Genomic DNA, 17,790 nt, shown 5'->3' on the forward strand with positions numbered 1-17,790 from the left:
TCTCTCTCTCTCTCTCTCTCTCTCTCTCTCTCTCTCTCTCTCTCTCACCCAACCCCATCCCTTACCCATTTGTTCTGTCCTTGATAAGTTGGGCACGTACAGCACTGTAACTTACCATACCTGTTGAGTTAAAGCAACACAATTTATTTTGTAGGAGTAACCTAATTAAAAGTGGGGTTCATATTACATAATAAAAATAAGTCACCACATGACAATTGATTTACATTGATCACAATCCAGAAATAGAATGTACAGTTTGCACGGTTGGGAAATTTTGTTGTCATCTATGATCTCATTCTCATGTGGTCATCCCTGTAGTACATTTTAGTACATTAAGCCGTAGTAAGAGCCTGGCAAGTATTATGCAATTTCCAATCGCCCCTCTTCCCACGCCATCCCTGCCTTTCGGATAAACTCTCTCATTGCCTTTTTCAGGAGCCAGAGGGGTATCAGAAGGCCTGCAGGCTCTCGTGAAAGGACCTTCACGAGGTCCCAAAGCATTGCTGGTCCATCTCCCCTTTGTTAGACCTAAAGCTAAGGCCATAGACAGAAGCCATGCTTAATGCATCTTTGTGAGGAGCAGATTAGGCCTGTAAGGCCAAAGCTTCTGCTAGGCTTTAAATAGCATATGAACGCACCATGCTGGATGCAGTTGAACCTGACCCTGCCCTACATAGAGGACATTTCAGCTTAACTATTGACTAATTCCACCTCCAATCAAGCACACAATCTTCCAGGAAATGGGCCCAGAAGTCTGGTCACTGCCGTTCTGTGGAAAATCACGTAAAGTGTGAGAACACCTCTGACCCGAGGCCGTCTCTGTTCTGAGCGGTAACAGGTTCTCCAGCGGTTCTTGACGTTTTGGCAGTGAAGGGAAACCCATTAAGCTTGACTGGTATGCTGTAATGCGATCTAATGTGTTTTTTATTCTGAACACACACTTACATGCTGATGAATTATGGAAAGGCTGCACGTACTGAACCTATTCATCTGTGAAAGTATAATCATTATATTTACATTTATGCATCAGGCAGGCAACTCTAAAAAGTGCTGGGTTGTTTTTAACCCAGGGCTGGGTCAATTTTGGACAGAACACACCGCTGGGTTAAAAATGACCCAATGCTGGGTTATTTTAACCCAATTGATGGGTTTTTGTAACTCAACAATGGGTTAAAACAACCCAGCACTTTTTAAAAAGTGCATTTGATCTGAGGTACCTTTTATTGTACACTGAAAAAAAATTAAACAATTCAATTTACTCTTTTTTTTTTAAGGTAAGTGGTTGCAATTAATTTATTTAAGCTAAACAAGGTTTTTTAATTTTTTCAAATTTTTTTAAATGTAGCTTAAATAAATTGATTGCAACCCTATACCTTTAAAAAAATTGAGTAAATTGAATGAATAATTTTTTTGTATCATTATTACATGCACACTTTATTGTTTACCGATATATCGGCAACAAATTTTCCCATTGTTGGACATCGTCCGATGACTGCCGATAATCAGTTAAGGTGATTTAGACATCAAGGTTTCATGTCCAGTAAGGGCTCAAGTCGAACAGACCCCTGAAATGTATTTAAGATGCATGCATGTGTACTGTATGTATATTACAGCCACATGTATCATTATATTTTACATGCACACTTTAATGTTTTTTCAGTGGCACATTCCCTGGGTTCAGAACCGATATATCGGCCTATAATTGGTATTGGCAGCAAATTTCCCATTATTGGACATCATCCAATGACCGGCGATGATCTGGGCATATATGATAATTTTCATTTTTTGAATTGGATGACAATGACAACAGAATTGCAGTTCGTACGCTCTGCATTTCTTGGATTTCTTGACATAATATTATTAAACAAGAAGTAAAAAGCAAAATATTGATATCTATATCAATAGATGTCATTAAATATCAGTATATGCACAGAAATGTTGTTAAATGTATCGGTGCATCCCTCACTCTCAAAATTTTGGGGTTATTTTTAACCCATGCTGGGTAAATATTGGACAGAACACAGGCTGGGTTAAAAATGTTGTTGTTATGCAACTATAATAACCCAGCAGTTAGGTTAAAACAACCCATTGGGTCAATTTTAACCCAGCAGTGTGTTCTATCCAATATTTACCCAGCATTGGTTAAAAATAACCCAGACATTTTTAGAGTGCTAGTTAAACTATAAACTACAGGAACACTATTACAATAACTTTATATGGTATTATTGATTTCCATATAGAAAACAAATTTGCTTTGGCAGGCAAGATTATCCACAAAAGTTTTTCTGCTGGCTTTTACTGGTCTACCCACCAATATACCCAAAACACAACATACCGTAAAATGGTGACCACCAGCAATGTTGGCCTTTTTAAAAGGTGAATGGTGAAACTATGAAGGGTTAAAACACAGTGACCGCTTCTAACGCTGTGCTTTTGCCCCTTGAGAGAGGGAGTAAGAGGGCAGTTTTAGTGCGATACGGAGTTCAGGAGATGAGTTTTAATCCTATTTTAATCGTGGTGGGATTAAGAAGAAACAGCCGATCCTAATCTGCTCAGATTACCCACGCTGCCTCCAAAAGTAAGATGGGAGGTTATTTAAGCAAGTGCACTTAAGGTGATTTAGACATCACGGTTTCATGTCCAGTAAGGACTCAAGTCGAACACACCGCTGAAATTTATTTATGATACATGCATGTGTACTGTATGTATATTACAGCCACATGTATCATTAAATTTTTCATGCACACTTAAATGTATGTTGAAGGGCTTAATAGTTTTAGCTCTTAAAAAAACATTCGGAAAGTACAGCTTTTTTCTTTTACATCTAGAGATCAATGTAGACAATGAATAACCAACAATCTGTTTAGGCCATAAAGACTTTGGCAAATATTCTGTAAGCAGGTTTCACATACAGAAATCACTAGTGAGTAGCTTTTAAACAAAGTGTTGATTGCTAATCTCTGAAAGCTTTTGAACAAAATTATAATGAAGGATTAATATAAATATTTCTTAATTTTTTTAAATAAATACTATGTGGAGTAACTTTTATAAAAAATAAATCTGTCAGATCCTCTTGCGCCATCTAGTGTCCAAACTTAAAATTGTATGAGGTCTTTATTTTATACTTTAAACACTTTTAATACTTTAATTGTGAAGTACTTTATACTGTATAGAAAGTCAAACTGTAGACACAACTAGATATATTTTTATGTTTCCAATATCATCATCCTGGGACAAATATGTAAATTGTTTCAGCATGTAAATACGGTGTAAAACAAGAACATGGGAAAACAAGTTCTCTTATATAAAATAAAACGTTTTGTCAATGTAACATACAGAGCCCGATAAAAATTTGCTTAGTAAGTACAGTGATGTATTATTTACATCATTTTTTTTCTTGAAATGTCAATAAGAGATGTAGGGTTTCCCGGACAGGCCAGATTTAAATGCATGTATATGAGCTGCCTTAATTTAAAAGCATATTGCAATGATGCATCTTAACATATATCAGTGCCATTGTTTTGTCTCAAGATGCACATGAGTATTGTTTTTTGTAAGGTATGTTTGGAAAAAAGTCCTATAATTAAGGCCTGCATCATTTAAAAAAATAATTCAAGCCACAACAATTTTCTAGTTTTTAATCTTAAAAATTTTATTTTACAACATAACTTATTAATACTATTACACATGTAGTTTTTATGAAAAAAAAAACAGGGCATTTTCCTTATAAACAAATTTAGTAATGTTATGTTGCTGTAATGGACACCAATCAAAAGCCTATACCAAAATGTTAGATCATGCTAGAGATCTATTTCAAACCATTGGATCAAGTCAAAAATAGGATTGATTTAGACATCTGAATTACTTAACTTTCCTGTTCTCCATTCTTTTGAATGGTTGCTGCGCACCACTTCACACAGTCTTCAAAATTCACAGAAAACAAATACATTTTAATCTAAGAAGGTTACACACATGTGGAAAGTGTTATGTACTGTATAAAATGCATTATTACAACCACATGGATTCATCAGATAATCTAACAAACCCTGTTTTTTTTTTACAAAAGTCACAAAACCACTAACAGGCGGCAAAGATTCGTTTTCAAAGCACAACATTCTTGTCATATTTCTGGTCATGATTCAAATCCCATCTTGATTTCTGAAATAAATTAAGCTTGGATTTTTTTAGTTTATATGTTACAAGTGCATGTGTGGTTAATATTTCACCCCAAAAATCTAAACTATAAAAACTATACTAGTCACAACATTTAAAGTGGATCAAAAAAGTTTTGTCAAAGTTATCCCAAGACAAGAATGGGTATTAGGGATTGGCTTTATGTAAACTTTTATTAAAGGTGCAGTGTGTAATTTTTAGAAGGATCTCTTAAAAGAAATGCAAAATAATATACAAAACTATATTATCAGTGGTGTATAAAGACCTTTTAAAATGAACCGTTATGTTTTTATAACCTTAGAATGAGAAGTTTTTACATACACCGAGGGTCCCGTTACACGGAAGTCGCCATTTTGTGTCGCCATGTTTCTACAGAAGCCCTTAACGGACAAATCTTTTTACTAAGTTGTCTCCGACGATGAAATGTTTGTCCGGTGGGGATATCGTAGCTTCTTAATGCATTTAAAAAGCTAGGGTTGGGCAGTGGACTGAGCCGTTGGTTGCAATTCGCAACCTCATCACTAGATGCCACTAAAATGTACACACTGCACCTTTAAAGGTTTTGATCAACTTCGAATGTTGACTAGTGTATTTTGTATAAAGTAAACTGGCTCAAACAGTAAAACGGGTGCTAGGCGTGTCATAACAAATTGTCTCCAATTTCTTTATGCAAAATATATGCCCGGTTTCATAGACAAGGCTTAAAGGTGCAATATGGGACTTTTTAGTGGCATCTAGTGGTAAGATTGTGAATTGCAACCAACAGCTCAGTCCGCAGCTCACACCTCCATTTCGAAACGACAATGTAGGGATGAAACGATCTCTGTAGAACAGTTTGCCAGTTTAGGGCTTCTGTAAAAACATTGCGATGACTTCCATGTAAGGAGACCCGCGGTGTATGTAGATAAAAATGGCTCATTCTAAGGTAATAAAAACAAGAGATCCTTATAAAAGAGATCCCTATAAAAGTCCCACATTGCACCTTTAAGCTTAGTGCCAGACTAAAATAAATGTCTTAACTGAAAATAACTTGCCATGACATATTTTAAAACATGTAATTGTCATTGTATTGTCTATGGCATTTTTTATTAAAGTTACTTAAATAGTTATTTAACTAAGGCATAGTCCTTACTTAAGCGAAGCCTTGTCTGTGAAACCAGGACCGAATGTTTTTATTTTGGGGTGAAATGAATATTCTTAAAAGCTATTCAAATACCCAATTTGTTATTTTTTTTTAATTACAGAATCGGACTATTTGAATCAAAGCATTTAATCTGGCATAATCTCAGTGCTAACTTTTTAAAAACATTCAAGTGACACATTTACACGGTGGCTATCATTTCAAAACCTAGTACAGTACTGTAAGTTAAACATAGTAATTCACAAAAATATTTTTATATAGCCGACCACGCTGAAAAAAAGTAGTGTTATTTCTCAATAAGCATGCAGTGCATTTTTTCTTAGTTTCGAAAGCGACTGTGTTTTTATAAAATCCGTTTAACAGTTAATATACACACAAAGTATGACAACGTGAACAAAAAAAAACCCACATATAATTTATGTACATTCATGTTACGATGAGAGCCAAATACTCATGTGACCTCTAACTCCTGAACAATGTAAACAGGACACTACTGTGTTTTCTAAAATCTACACCTACACTAAATGAAAAATATTATACCAAATTTGATACTGCCGTCAGCTATGAAAGGGTAATACTCTGTTTTAACACATTTTACCATGTTTAAATTCAGTTCACAGAATAATACATATTTCCTCAGTTCATATCAACACAAAAAAAAGTGCACGGATTCGGTTTGGGCCTTCCAATAACTTATAAATATTGTGTGAAAGTTTTCGTATTAGCCTATAAACAATAAAACTAATCATGACTGACAAAACCAATGCAAAACCAAGCACAGGGCATGTTCTTGCTTTCAAACCAGTTTGACTAAGTGCGTTGGAAAGGACTGAATGCAAAGTTTGCGTTTTTAAACATTTTCCTGCATAAAAAAAAATGTGATACTGATGCGTGTGTACACAGATGAACAATTAGAAAATAGTGCAGACTGTGTTCTCTTTACAATGTAGCTAGTCTTAAAAATCAATATGCTGTGTTTTATCTCAGTACGTTAATGTGGTTCGATTTCCGTGTGTGAAAAAAGCATTAGAAGTAAATCTAGAAAACAACTATACCCTTGGGCACCATTATCAAAACATTTAGATGTCGCTCTACACAAGAGGTATGTGAATGAAATCCTTCAGTGGTTGCTAGGATACTGCGATGACAATGTTCCGACTCTGTTGCCGAGTGACTAAAGATTGATGCTCGGTCTGTGGGACCGCTCAGCTGTGTCAGGTGAACAAACTGGAGGATGAGAAAGATAGATATATTAGCAAGGTGAGATGGTTTGTGAATGTACAATATTCTCGTTGTGACATTGATGTTTCTCACCAACTCTCTCTGACCGCTTCAATGTCACTCAGCAGATTTTGAGCCAGACAGATCCCAAATATCTACAAAGAGAGGATGGGTTAACATCGTGGTCTCAGAGGGACGCCTGAAAAGTCCGCTCCCCTTCTCACTCTCATAATGGGAGAGGGAGGGTGTTACTGCGCCGAGTCGAAGTACTCCCAAAAGTGCTATTACGCCATAAAATATAGTTCCTCTTTTAAATCCGCTTAGAAAAGCGCTACGTTTTATTTTGTACCACCAAACTTGCTCGTATAACTACTCGTCTTAAATAGGAAAAACGTTTATGTGTTTGGTCACTTCTAACTTTATCTCTGATTGGTATCATTGAATGAATGGGGCTAAGCTAAATGCTATCGAAGTGTCGCAGCGCGCTCCAGCGCTTACGTGCACGCACACAGATGATAGAGGGATGTATCAACAATTCTTAGTTAAGGTAATAACATATTTTAATATTGCAAATGAGTAGACTATTCCTTTAAGGCGATTATCTTTGCACAATTTCTTTTTTTGTTTGAAATGATCCATTTATCCAAATGTAAATAGCTTATTTATTTATATTATGTTACAAGGACATGTACAACATACAGACACACACACGGTGGTGCCTCGTTTTTTTTTTATTTTGTGAAGGACCTTATGATGCGAGAATGGTTTAATTCATTGAGATGGGATGGATTTATTCACCTGGAGAAGTGCGATTCCTATGAAGATTCCAGCAACTACGGTAAGATTCTCCTGTAGCCATTTTTCAAACTGAGGCACGCATCCTTTTGTGTGTATAAACGTATTCTGGTCACTCTCCTGTAAACCGGACACAAAAGTTAAATGCATGCAAAATATATAACAATTCTACACAAATACATACTGTTGTTAAACAACAGCGATCACACTGATCATACTTTTGGCTGGGAGTCAAGAGGCAGACATGCATGTGACATTACGGCATAAATAATGAGAGAACTTTCATATTTGGGTAAACTATTCCTTTAAAGGTGCAATGTGGACTTTTAAAAGGATCTCTTGACAGAAATGCAATATAATATACTAGGGCTGTCAATAGATTAAAATATTTAATCGCGATTAACCGCATGATTTCATGAGTTAACTCGCGATTAATCGCAAATTAATCGCACATTTTTATCTGTTCTAAATTTACCTAAATGTAACACTTTTTACGTTTTTAATGCTCTAATCAGCATGGATTTGGATAATATATATGCTATATGCAAATGTATGTCTACAACAGCCTGTTTACATTTTCAACAGAACCATCAGCCATAGTTTTATAAATGTTTTTGCCTTAAGAAGACCTTGTTCTTTCTCCATTTCTGTTTGTTGCTGCATCATTTGTGACCTGTGCTGGCAAATTGAGTTGGGATGAGCAAATTTTCAAAAATGTGTCATTTATATTTTAACATTCTCTATTAAAAAACTTCAAAACAATTGGAACAATTGTTGGAATCTGACAAAGCATGACAGAACTATACCTGTTAATGTAGAGCAAAAACAATATCAATATACATATATGTTTTTCTTTTATTGTTTAATTTTGACATTGAGACAGACCACTTTAAGACTGTAGGATAATGCAAGGGTTTAATATAATAACACAACAGATACTTTTCCTTAACAGTTAACCAAACATTCACTTCAGATATAACAGGTTATAGGTCATACCTGCGTGAATTCTTGTCAAAACAGATATTTTTAAACCTGTAATTTTGTGTTAGATGTCTATATATATCGAGCCCAGTCTCCTGAAGATGCGTATAAATAGCACGAAGTGTCACGCACTCGCGCGTTTGTATGCATGCGCTTCAGACATCGCTTTTGAGCCTTGTTACTCTTAATAACTCTTTTAACATCAATCAGATCCCGAACTTTATCTCTCTTAATAATTATTTTAACATCAAGAAAGTCCTGCGGTCTATTTTCTATAATTTCTGAATGCTTTTTAAAACGAAACTAAAAAGTGAAAGAAGACGCATCTTTGCTTTATATGGATTTGGGACGGTACACCTCACAGAAAACGTGCAGATAAAGAAAACTGCACGTGCAGAAAACGTGCATTTTAGAAGTTTAATGACCATTTAGAGCATTGGATTCGCTAGACGAGAGCTTAATGTTCTTATTTTTATGAAAAGCTCCGACTCATCTAGACAGCGCCGGTCACTTGCTGCGTCTCAATTCATCCAGCTGTGGGTCAAACAGAAATTGCGTGTTGCGTTAATCGCGCGTTAATAAAATTAGTGCCGTTAAAATGAATTTGCGTTAACGCGTTATTAACGCGTTTATTTTGACAGCCCTATAATATACATAACTATATTATCAGTGGTGTATAAAGACCTTTAACTCTTTCTTGCCAATGACAAGTTTTTCCGACAAACCGTATTTCCGCTATCGATACACTAGGTGGCAGTCTTATACAACTTATAAAACCCAGAAGTATTCCCTTAGGGCAAATACTTTTCAAACTCTGTATGTTTTGAGGATCGTTCTAAATCTGATCTCTATCAAAAGTCCTTCACAAAAATTCAATTATCATAGCTTTTCTCAAAATTACTTATTTAAAGAAGAACATTTTCTGGAAGGCATTAAACTTTTGTGAAAATCATAAAAAAATGCTGGAGCTGGCTGGCAACTTAAAAAAAAATGCTGGCGGGGAAAGAGTTAAACTGAAAATAAACTGTATTGTTTTTATTACCTTAGAATGAGCTGTTTTTAACTCTTTATATGGAAATCGCTTCTACAGTTTCTACAGTAGCCCTAAACGGACAAACTGCACTACAGAGTGATTTCGTCCCTACGTTGTCTCAGACCATAGATATGTATAAAGGCTAGATGGCTCAAGGCGGAGTCCCTAACGGCATCACCTGGCGGCCGTCTTGCGGCGGGGCGCTCGCTCACTCGTGGCGTTGAGTTTAATGGTGCAGGTACTTTTAAATGACCATAACTTGCTCAATTTTCTACCGATTTTCAAACGGTTTGGGTTTTTACAAACGTTATTAACGTGGCTATAATTCTGGATGCTTTAACATCTTTCATGAATTTATTTTTTATTTTTAGTATAGGTATGCAGTGTCATAGGTACATCTTTGACGTTTATAACAAACCAAACCGTTTGAAAATCGGTAAAAAATTAAGCAAGTTATGGTCATTTAAAAGTACCTGCATCATTAAAACTCAATGCTACGAGTTAGCGAGCGCCCTGTCGTGGGATGGCCGCCAAAATGCGGACGTTGCACTCCATTGGCCAGCAGCGCGGACGAGCCATCTAGCCTTTATACATATCTATGGTCTCAGACAATGACATGTTTGTCCTGTGGCAGCTATTGTAGCTTCTCATCGCGTTTCGAAATTGAGGTTGGTTGCAATTCACAATCTCACCACTAGATGTCACCAAAAACCTGTACTGTACCTTTAATTCTGTACTTTCTTTAAATAAATATTACTTTATAGTGTACTTACTGATTTTTTATCTCGAATGTCATATCCGCACTGCGTGTTGATCACGTCCTCCTGTAGACAGAAAACAAAGCATAAGTTTATTAATTACTTTAATATTCTGTGCGACCATTCTTGACAGTACAATAGAGAACTTGTGTTCTGTACGTATATGGGGCGCTTGTCTGTGGCGGATTTAAATCACTTCCTGTTTATGTTTCCAGGTCTTTTGGAAGGAGACAATAACACTTTAAGAGGCATATTGCCTTAAGATATGTGTCTGTGCACGATCTACACATGCTGTGCCAATTTTTTAAAAATGTCCTCACAAAAAACGTCTTTGAAAACCTACTTAGGCTGAAGTGGTCTAACGCTGTGTCAGAAATTACCTACTTCCATGCTACATAGTAGGCAAAAATTAGTAGGTGAGGTGAGTAGTACGTGCAAATTCATAGTATTCGAAAAACAGCAGACAAAAAGTACCAGGATTGCGTACTACTTCTGGCAAGAAGAGTCCCCGGGAGAGTAGTCACCCAAGAAGAACGAGGAAAGGAGTCGTCATATTCAAAAATGTCGGAAAGTGGTAATGCGGTTCTATTCAAATGTAAATGCATTGTTGCTAAGACAACAAATTTCACATGATGCATCAACATGGCGATTGTAGTACATCAACATTTCATTTATAGACCCCTTCAAGGTTTGTAAACATTGAATGACTATCGGGTGCGTGCGCAGCATGGGGTCAAACTGTTCATACCATCCAGGCTTTATAATTTAATCTAACAGGGCTGAAAAATGATGACTTACCTCAAATGAAGTGAGCACTACAAACACAAGCCTCTTTGATCTTTGCATTGTCCGCGTATGCACGTTAATTGCTTGCAGCAGCAGATGTTGTATTTTTTTGTTTTTGAGATTCTGCATGAATCGCGAAAACTTAACGGGAGTCCTGGTGCGATTTTCACAGCCCACGACGTAAGTAGGCATTTTTACGATACCGAATAATACGCAACTCAATCTGCTGTAATGGCTTTTCTGACCCCGACATGCGCAGTGGGAACCGCCTGTGACGTTAACCATGAAGGGGTCTATACTATCCAAATTTATGCTATGTACCGTTTTAAAAGTCAATAAGTGGGTACCTCATTTAGTTCAGTACGTACTGTCACAGTATGCGTTTTTAGAAATCTCATAAATGTCTTGATTTATATCTAATAATAGAAACAGGTTTGTGTGAGGATGAGGTTTGCCATCTATAAAAACCTGTGTTTGCGTTTACTCACGGCAGGGTCTTTAGTGCAACATGAAAAGGGAACCCCACATTTCTCTCTGCTCAGATTAGTGTCCGTACAATTAAAGTAGATGTTCAGATTCCAGTCTTCAGGTCCGAATGCCCCACAGCACTCCCACTGCACAAACACATACATAACCCAACAGCACAAATTTATCATAGAGATCCAGAAAGTCATTAAAACTCACAGAGGAAAGTAACTAGTGTGGCAAGTTTTGGGAAACCCTGCCTTAAAGGGATAGTTCACCCAAAAATTATTACAAATGATTAAATGTTACAAACCTGTATTACTTTGTTGTGCTAAACAAAAATGAAGATATTTTGAAAAATATAAATAACCAAGCAATCTGGGGCACCATTCACTTCCATAGTATTATTATTTTTTTACTGTGGAAGTGAATGGTGCCCCAGATCTGCTTGGTTACAAACAATCTTCAAAACATCGTCAATTCTTCAACATTTGTGTTTAGCAGGACAAAACAATGTATACAGGTGTGGACAGTGTTGGGGAAAGTTACTTTTAAAAGTAATGCATTACAATATTAAGTTGCTCCCCAATTGCGTTACTTAGTTACTTTTCGTGAAAGTAATGCTTACGTTACTTTTAAGTTACTTTTGCTTACTTGGCTGAGGCTTGATCTCTTTCAGGCCTTGCAGGTGTTTTTTATGATCGCAAAAATGTCAAGCTCTGGCCTGCCATCTCCATTTCTGTTCCCGCTCAGACGCATAGAATGCGTAATTCTACGTTAATATGTTTAGTTGAATTCAGTACTTTATTTTTTAATTTGAATTAATTAAACTGAAAAGTAACTCCCATTACTTTTTTTTTTAAAGTAATTGAAATATTAATATGTTCATTTATAAAGTAATGCGTTACTTTACTCGTTACTTCAGAAAAGTAATATTATTAAGTAATGCGTTACCCCCAACACTGAGTTTGGAACAATTTGGGGGGCGAATAAATGATGACACAAATTTCCTTTTGCTGTGAACTATCACTTTAACTCATTCACCGCCATTGACGAGTTATCTCATCATTTATGAGTTCATATTTAACTAATAAAAATGCCTTTCTGGACGAATTTCAAAGTGAAAGTGTAATACCGCTTTTATCCACCAGATGGCGCCAAAACGAATTTATCAAAAACGGATGTTAAAAAGATTTTAAGATTTATTTTAAATGCCTTTATGTTTGATAGTCATTCTGAGTCTGATCTCTAACATAAATTCCTTTAAAAAAACTCAATTTTTTAAGCTTTTTGCTCAAAATGTTGTATTTTTGAAGAGAAATATCCATATTTCAGGTGTTAAATTAAGTGGAAAAAGTAAATATATAATGAAACGTTTTTTTCCCCATTTTGTTTGTTTGTTTGTTTGTTTATTGTTTGTTTGAAAGCAGAGGGTGTGTTCTTTAATTTGATATAATTTGTATGTTTATATATTTATAGAAAATAATTTTTCCTGCAAGGAATTTTGTGAAAATTTTGTTAAAATCACAAAAATGCAGGTGGGCAACTTTTCTCAAAAAGGCTGGCGGTGAATGAGTTAATGTAAGCCTATGAGTTTTTCATCCATTTTTATTACACTGTGTAAAGCTTCAGTGTAACGTTTGCTATTATTTTACATGCACTCTTACATAATCTTGGGTGAAGTCGATGAGGTTCTGCAAGTCAATGTCATCTCTGTAGGCCCTGATATTGTTGTTGATGAAGAACTTAAGCTGGTCCTTGATCCAGTCTTTAAAGACGAACGCCAATACTCCCGCCGTCAGCTCCAGGAAAAATATGATTCCGAGAAACACGGAAAACTGCAAAAAGGCAGCCAGAAAGAGTGGTGATTACAACAGTCTGGATAATGTTTACTATATGGGTTTCCAATGAATCAGGAATGCGTTACATTTCATTTCAGTTCAAACCAAACTAATGTTCTATGTTTTATAAAAAAAATTCCCGATCCGGCCAACATCCCTCTTGACGCATTTACAGAAATGACGTCGTCCCACTCAAAACAGGATGTCACATTGTTTAACAAGGTTCATCTCTAATTGCACACGTACATATTATTACAAGTACAGTGAGCGATGGCTTTCCGCCGTAACCACAATGAATACTTCCACGGTGACATCAACGTTCAGCTGGTGCCTCCAGATGTTTTGAAAAAGTCTGTGTAACCTACGGCCTCTCGTGACTCTTTCACAAGATTTTCTTACAGATCTCCTGTAGCAGCCTCTCTTATGCAAGAATAACAATACTTTCCCACACTTTCAATCTTTCACATACGAACTCACATCCAGCCATTCAAACTCTACCTGAACCCACCCTGATGTAAGGTTTGTTTATCGCTTATTTATTTCTTTACGCCATTCCAGCATCTATACATGGTTAATCTGTAGTAAACCAGAGGGACACCTGGAGAACATGAAAATTCACACGGAGAGACCTCCCATCCCACACGAGACTCAAACCTGGGACGGTCTTGCTGTGAGGCAACAGTGCTAACCACTGTGCCCCCATGCTTTTATCGCTTGTGAAAAAAATTCTTTGTTGTTTTACCTTTTGATGTTTTGCTCAAATTAAATATTAATAAATAAATGGTGCTCTCATTGATTTTTTTAAATATACAGTACTGTGCAAAAGTCTTAGGCCACCAGCTTTGTTGTTTTAGCAAAGTTTTAATATCCATACGTATTTATTTTTTACACTTTTTATCAAGATACAAACTGAAAAGACATTAAATATGTACACAAAAAAAAAAAAAAAATCAGAACTAAATGTTATCTTCAGGTATCAGTCAGTATTTAGGGTGATCTCTCTTGACACTAAACTTCCTCTTAAAGGCGGGGTCCACGATGTTTGAAAGCCAACAGGTGTGTTCGACATCGGCTGTGGCTGTAAGTAATCGATCGGCGAGATTAGCCGAGTGCAGGCGGGGAGGAGCTGAAAACGGAGACGTGAAGTCGGACGCGCTGTGGTTCCAGTAGTTTGCGGCATTTACTTCAAGCATGGCTGATCACGTGCCGTTTGCTTGCTAAATCGCATTAAACATGATTTGTAAGATGTAAACTATATAAAAAGTGAATTATACTGTTCCGGATATGAGCATGAGTGGAACTGAAGAGGCTTACAGCATCTGTTTTTACAAGAATAAAGTTCAACATAAGCATATATTACTTAAATACTAATGTAGTGGGGTCTACGTTTTTTATCCATTTTATTTTGATGAAGATGACACAATATAACATCGCGAGCGAGTCGCGACTACATGAAAATAGCTTTAACTGTTATAAAAATACAGATTTGAGAGAATTTGTGGAACTGAGGGCGTGAAAATAAACACGAAATACACGTGATTGTTGTCATGTGGTGAATCCGACAAATCGTGAAACAGCTGTGTCGGCATTACAGCCCGTGCAGCTCCTCTTCGCGAGCTGCGCTGGCTGACTCCAGCGGCTGATCTCGAATCACTCTCGCGGTACTTATAAACCATATGTCGCAGTCACGTGTCTGCAGCGCCAGCTGAAGTCGGACAAAAATACTAACCGGAATGCACTGCTTCAAGTCAGCCACCGATCGGTCTGCGCAGCGCCGCATGAAGTCGAACACACCTAATGTTGATATTTGAAATCACCTAAACAAACACGCCCCTACCAATAGAATCTGGACCTTCTGTTGATAGACCCGCCCCACACATACGCAACCCGGCAAGGATGTCGGTTAGTAGACACGCCCCTTACTGCTGATCTCCTTTTCCAAAGCGTTTTTCAAACATCGTGGACTCCGCCTTTAAAGGGACACTTTTTTGAAAATAGGCAAATTTTCCAGCTCCCCTAGAGTTAAACATTTGATTTTTACCGTTTTGGAATCCATTCAGCTGATCTTCGGGTCTGGCACTACCACTTTTAGCATAGCTTAGCATAATCCATTGAATCTGATTAGACCATTAGCATCGCGCTCAAAAATAACCAAGGTGTTTCGATATTTTCTGAAGGATCTGGAGAGACTCTGTATGAAGGAATGGTATCAGAACCCCTGCCATGTATTATCTAAACTCATCAGCCAATATAGACTTACAGCTGATGTCTTGGTAAAGGGAGGCAGCAATAAGGATTCACTAAAAGGAAGCCAAACATTGTGGCACATATATATTTAACAAAGATTTTTTGTTTGCAATTGTTTTTTTTTTCTGATGAGAGCAGATATTTTGAGCAAAAGATCGAAAGGTTAAACAATAAAGAAATATTTTTCACAGCCCTCTTTGCTTGTATTTACAAAGGGTGCCAATATTAATCCAGATGATCCAAATATTATAATAATTATTTATCACTACGTTTGCAGTGCTTGTAAGGCAACACTGCAATAGTTTAGTGATTGTTGTAAAATCCCCAACCCTAGAAATGAAATTCTACAATTAATTCAGCTAGAAATATAACTGTACTAAATTTATTCCAACATTTATTTATAGATAATTTACATCGTTTTCAGTCAAGGTGCTTTATCTGTTTTTATATACAACCATACTAAACAGATTACCGATTGAATGAATGTGGCCATGAATCCTATAATGGATACTCAGGCTGTATTTTAGTTTATTTACATTTCAGTTCATGAGAAATTGAAAGTGAGATGGAAAGCAAAGTATGACGTACAAACTTAAGAAGAAAGGAGTTTTCCCTCAGCGCTCCGATGCATCCAGCAAAGCCCAGCACAAACATCACTCCTCCCACCACCAGAAACAGCCATACTGGGTCAAACCCACCCAAATCTGTGATGGAGGATATGTTGGAGAGAACTCCCTGATGGAAGGAAAAAGAATATTCATTAAGAAATTATGTATAAAACGTAAAATTGTAGCAAATTTACATTTGTGACCCTGTCTGTGAAATCCAGGCTAAAGTCTCAATCTAAATTTGGAGATTAGGAGCATCAAATATTAATTTCAATCATTGATTTCACATTGATTTCAATCTTTGACATGATAGGGAAAAAATGGAAGTGTTTGGTGGCTTCTAAATTCATCCCTGTTTGGATCCTAAGGAATGAATGGGGCTAGGTTAAATGCCAACACATTCACCACGTGAACCGTGCGTGCACCCATTAAAAAGATAGGTATGTATTAATTTGTCTAAGTTGAGGTAAGAACATAGTAAAATATCAAAAAACGGTGTAGTTTTCCTTTAATTCACAGGTTGGTATCAAGCTTTGTATTTAGTGCTTGTAAAATGAGCTTCCTTTACCTTTTCACTCCAAGCCCACAGAGCCACAGACAGGAACGCCACCCCAAGAAGCTGGTAGAGAAAGACATAATAACGGTTATAGGTCAGATCAACAGAATAATCACTTTAAAAACATCTAACTAACTATATCTGTTTGTGGTTATATGACTTATTTTGTTTTATTTATTTATTTATTTATTATTATATTATTTATATGACTAACATTTGAAACGGGCAGTGAAAAAGCCACCTGTCACCTAGGCACTTTGAGCATCCCAAGCATGTGTGGAACGGTTGGCAGCATTTTTTGCCATCAAAGCATGTTTGACATTATTTTGGGTATGAAAAGCACATAAAAAAGTTATATTTCAAATGTTTATACATTACAATGTCCTAATGAAAATACACAAATACTTTTATTATAGTTATTATACTATATAGTTATTATTATTATTGTATTGTATTATAGTATAGTAACCGTGTTTGTTAGCAGATTACAATTTGTAATCCTATAGTTTTACTACTATATCATGAACAAACCATTGTTCCTCCTGTGGTAAGACAATAGTACATTTGTGGTTATTGGTTAATTTACGTAATGCGCATCTGGAGCATTTTAGGGCATTTACAATCTTTATGTTTTCCTGTGTTTAAACGTAAAATAACGTTTTAGCCAGATCCAATGTGTCAAACAGACAGGCCGGGGTTTAATGCGAGATCAGACGATGTGAGATAATAAGCAGCCTATTTTTGTAAACAAGCCAAACTAAAAAAAAACGACTGACATAATAAAACCGCATGAAGTCAGCTGTGTAATATTTACATCAACCACACATAATGTGACAAAGGCATAACTTACCCAAAATATAATATTAAATCCGAAAATGAAGTATTTGATGCAACAGCCCACTTCGTGGACGTTGAAATGCTTTCCTGACATACTGGCGTTAGACAACACGGACAAAATCCTCCCGATGGTTTATAATAATGGTGAAAAATTTCGCCCACCGCCTGGAAACCTCTGATCTCAGTTTATACGTTCATGACATGTCTATAATTTGACAGGCAATGCCACATTTCTCCGAAACGACTATTCACCACCTTGAAGAAAACGAAATTATTTTTGCTATTGATGGGCTAATGAACGCGAATAACGGGACGCAAATAAAGATGCGAGAGTCACTTCCGGTTAAA

At 36.4% G+C, this 17,790-nt stretch overlaps 1 protein-coding gene across 1 annotated transcript; it reads right to left on the minus strand.

The window, feature by feature from the left end:
- Window positions 1-5,427: 5,427 nt before the first annotated feature.
- On the minus strand, window positions 5,428-17,790 carry tspan5b (tetraspanin 5b). Its single transcript, XM_055205865.2, has 9 exons — window positions 17,456-17,790; window positions 16,618-16,668; window positions 16,030-16,176; window positions 13,021-13,191; window positions 11,377-11,502; window positions 10,118-10,168; window positions 7,334-7,450; window positions 6,629-6,690; window positions 5,428-6,541 (listed from the first exon to the last, which is right to left on the minus strand). Exons 1-9 carry the CDS (start codon window positions 17,534-17,536, stop codon window positions 6,529-6,531), a joined length of 819 nt encoding a protein of 272 aa, XP_055061840.1. The 5' UTR covers window positions 17,537-17,790; the 3' UTR covers window positions 5,428-6,528.

This window comes from Misgurnus anguillicaudatus, chromosome 3 (genome assembly GCF_027580225.2).
Source record: "Misgurnus anguillicaudatus chromosome 3, ASM2758022v2, whole genome shotgun sequence".
In the NCBI taxonomy this organism is placed as follows: domain Eukaryota; kingdom Metazoa; phylum Chordata; class Actinopteri; order Cypriniformes; family Cobitidae; genus Misgurnus; species Misgurnus anguillicaudatus.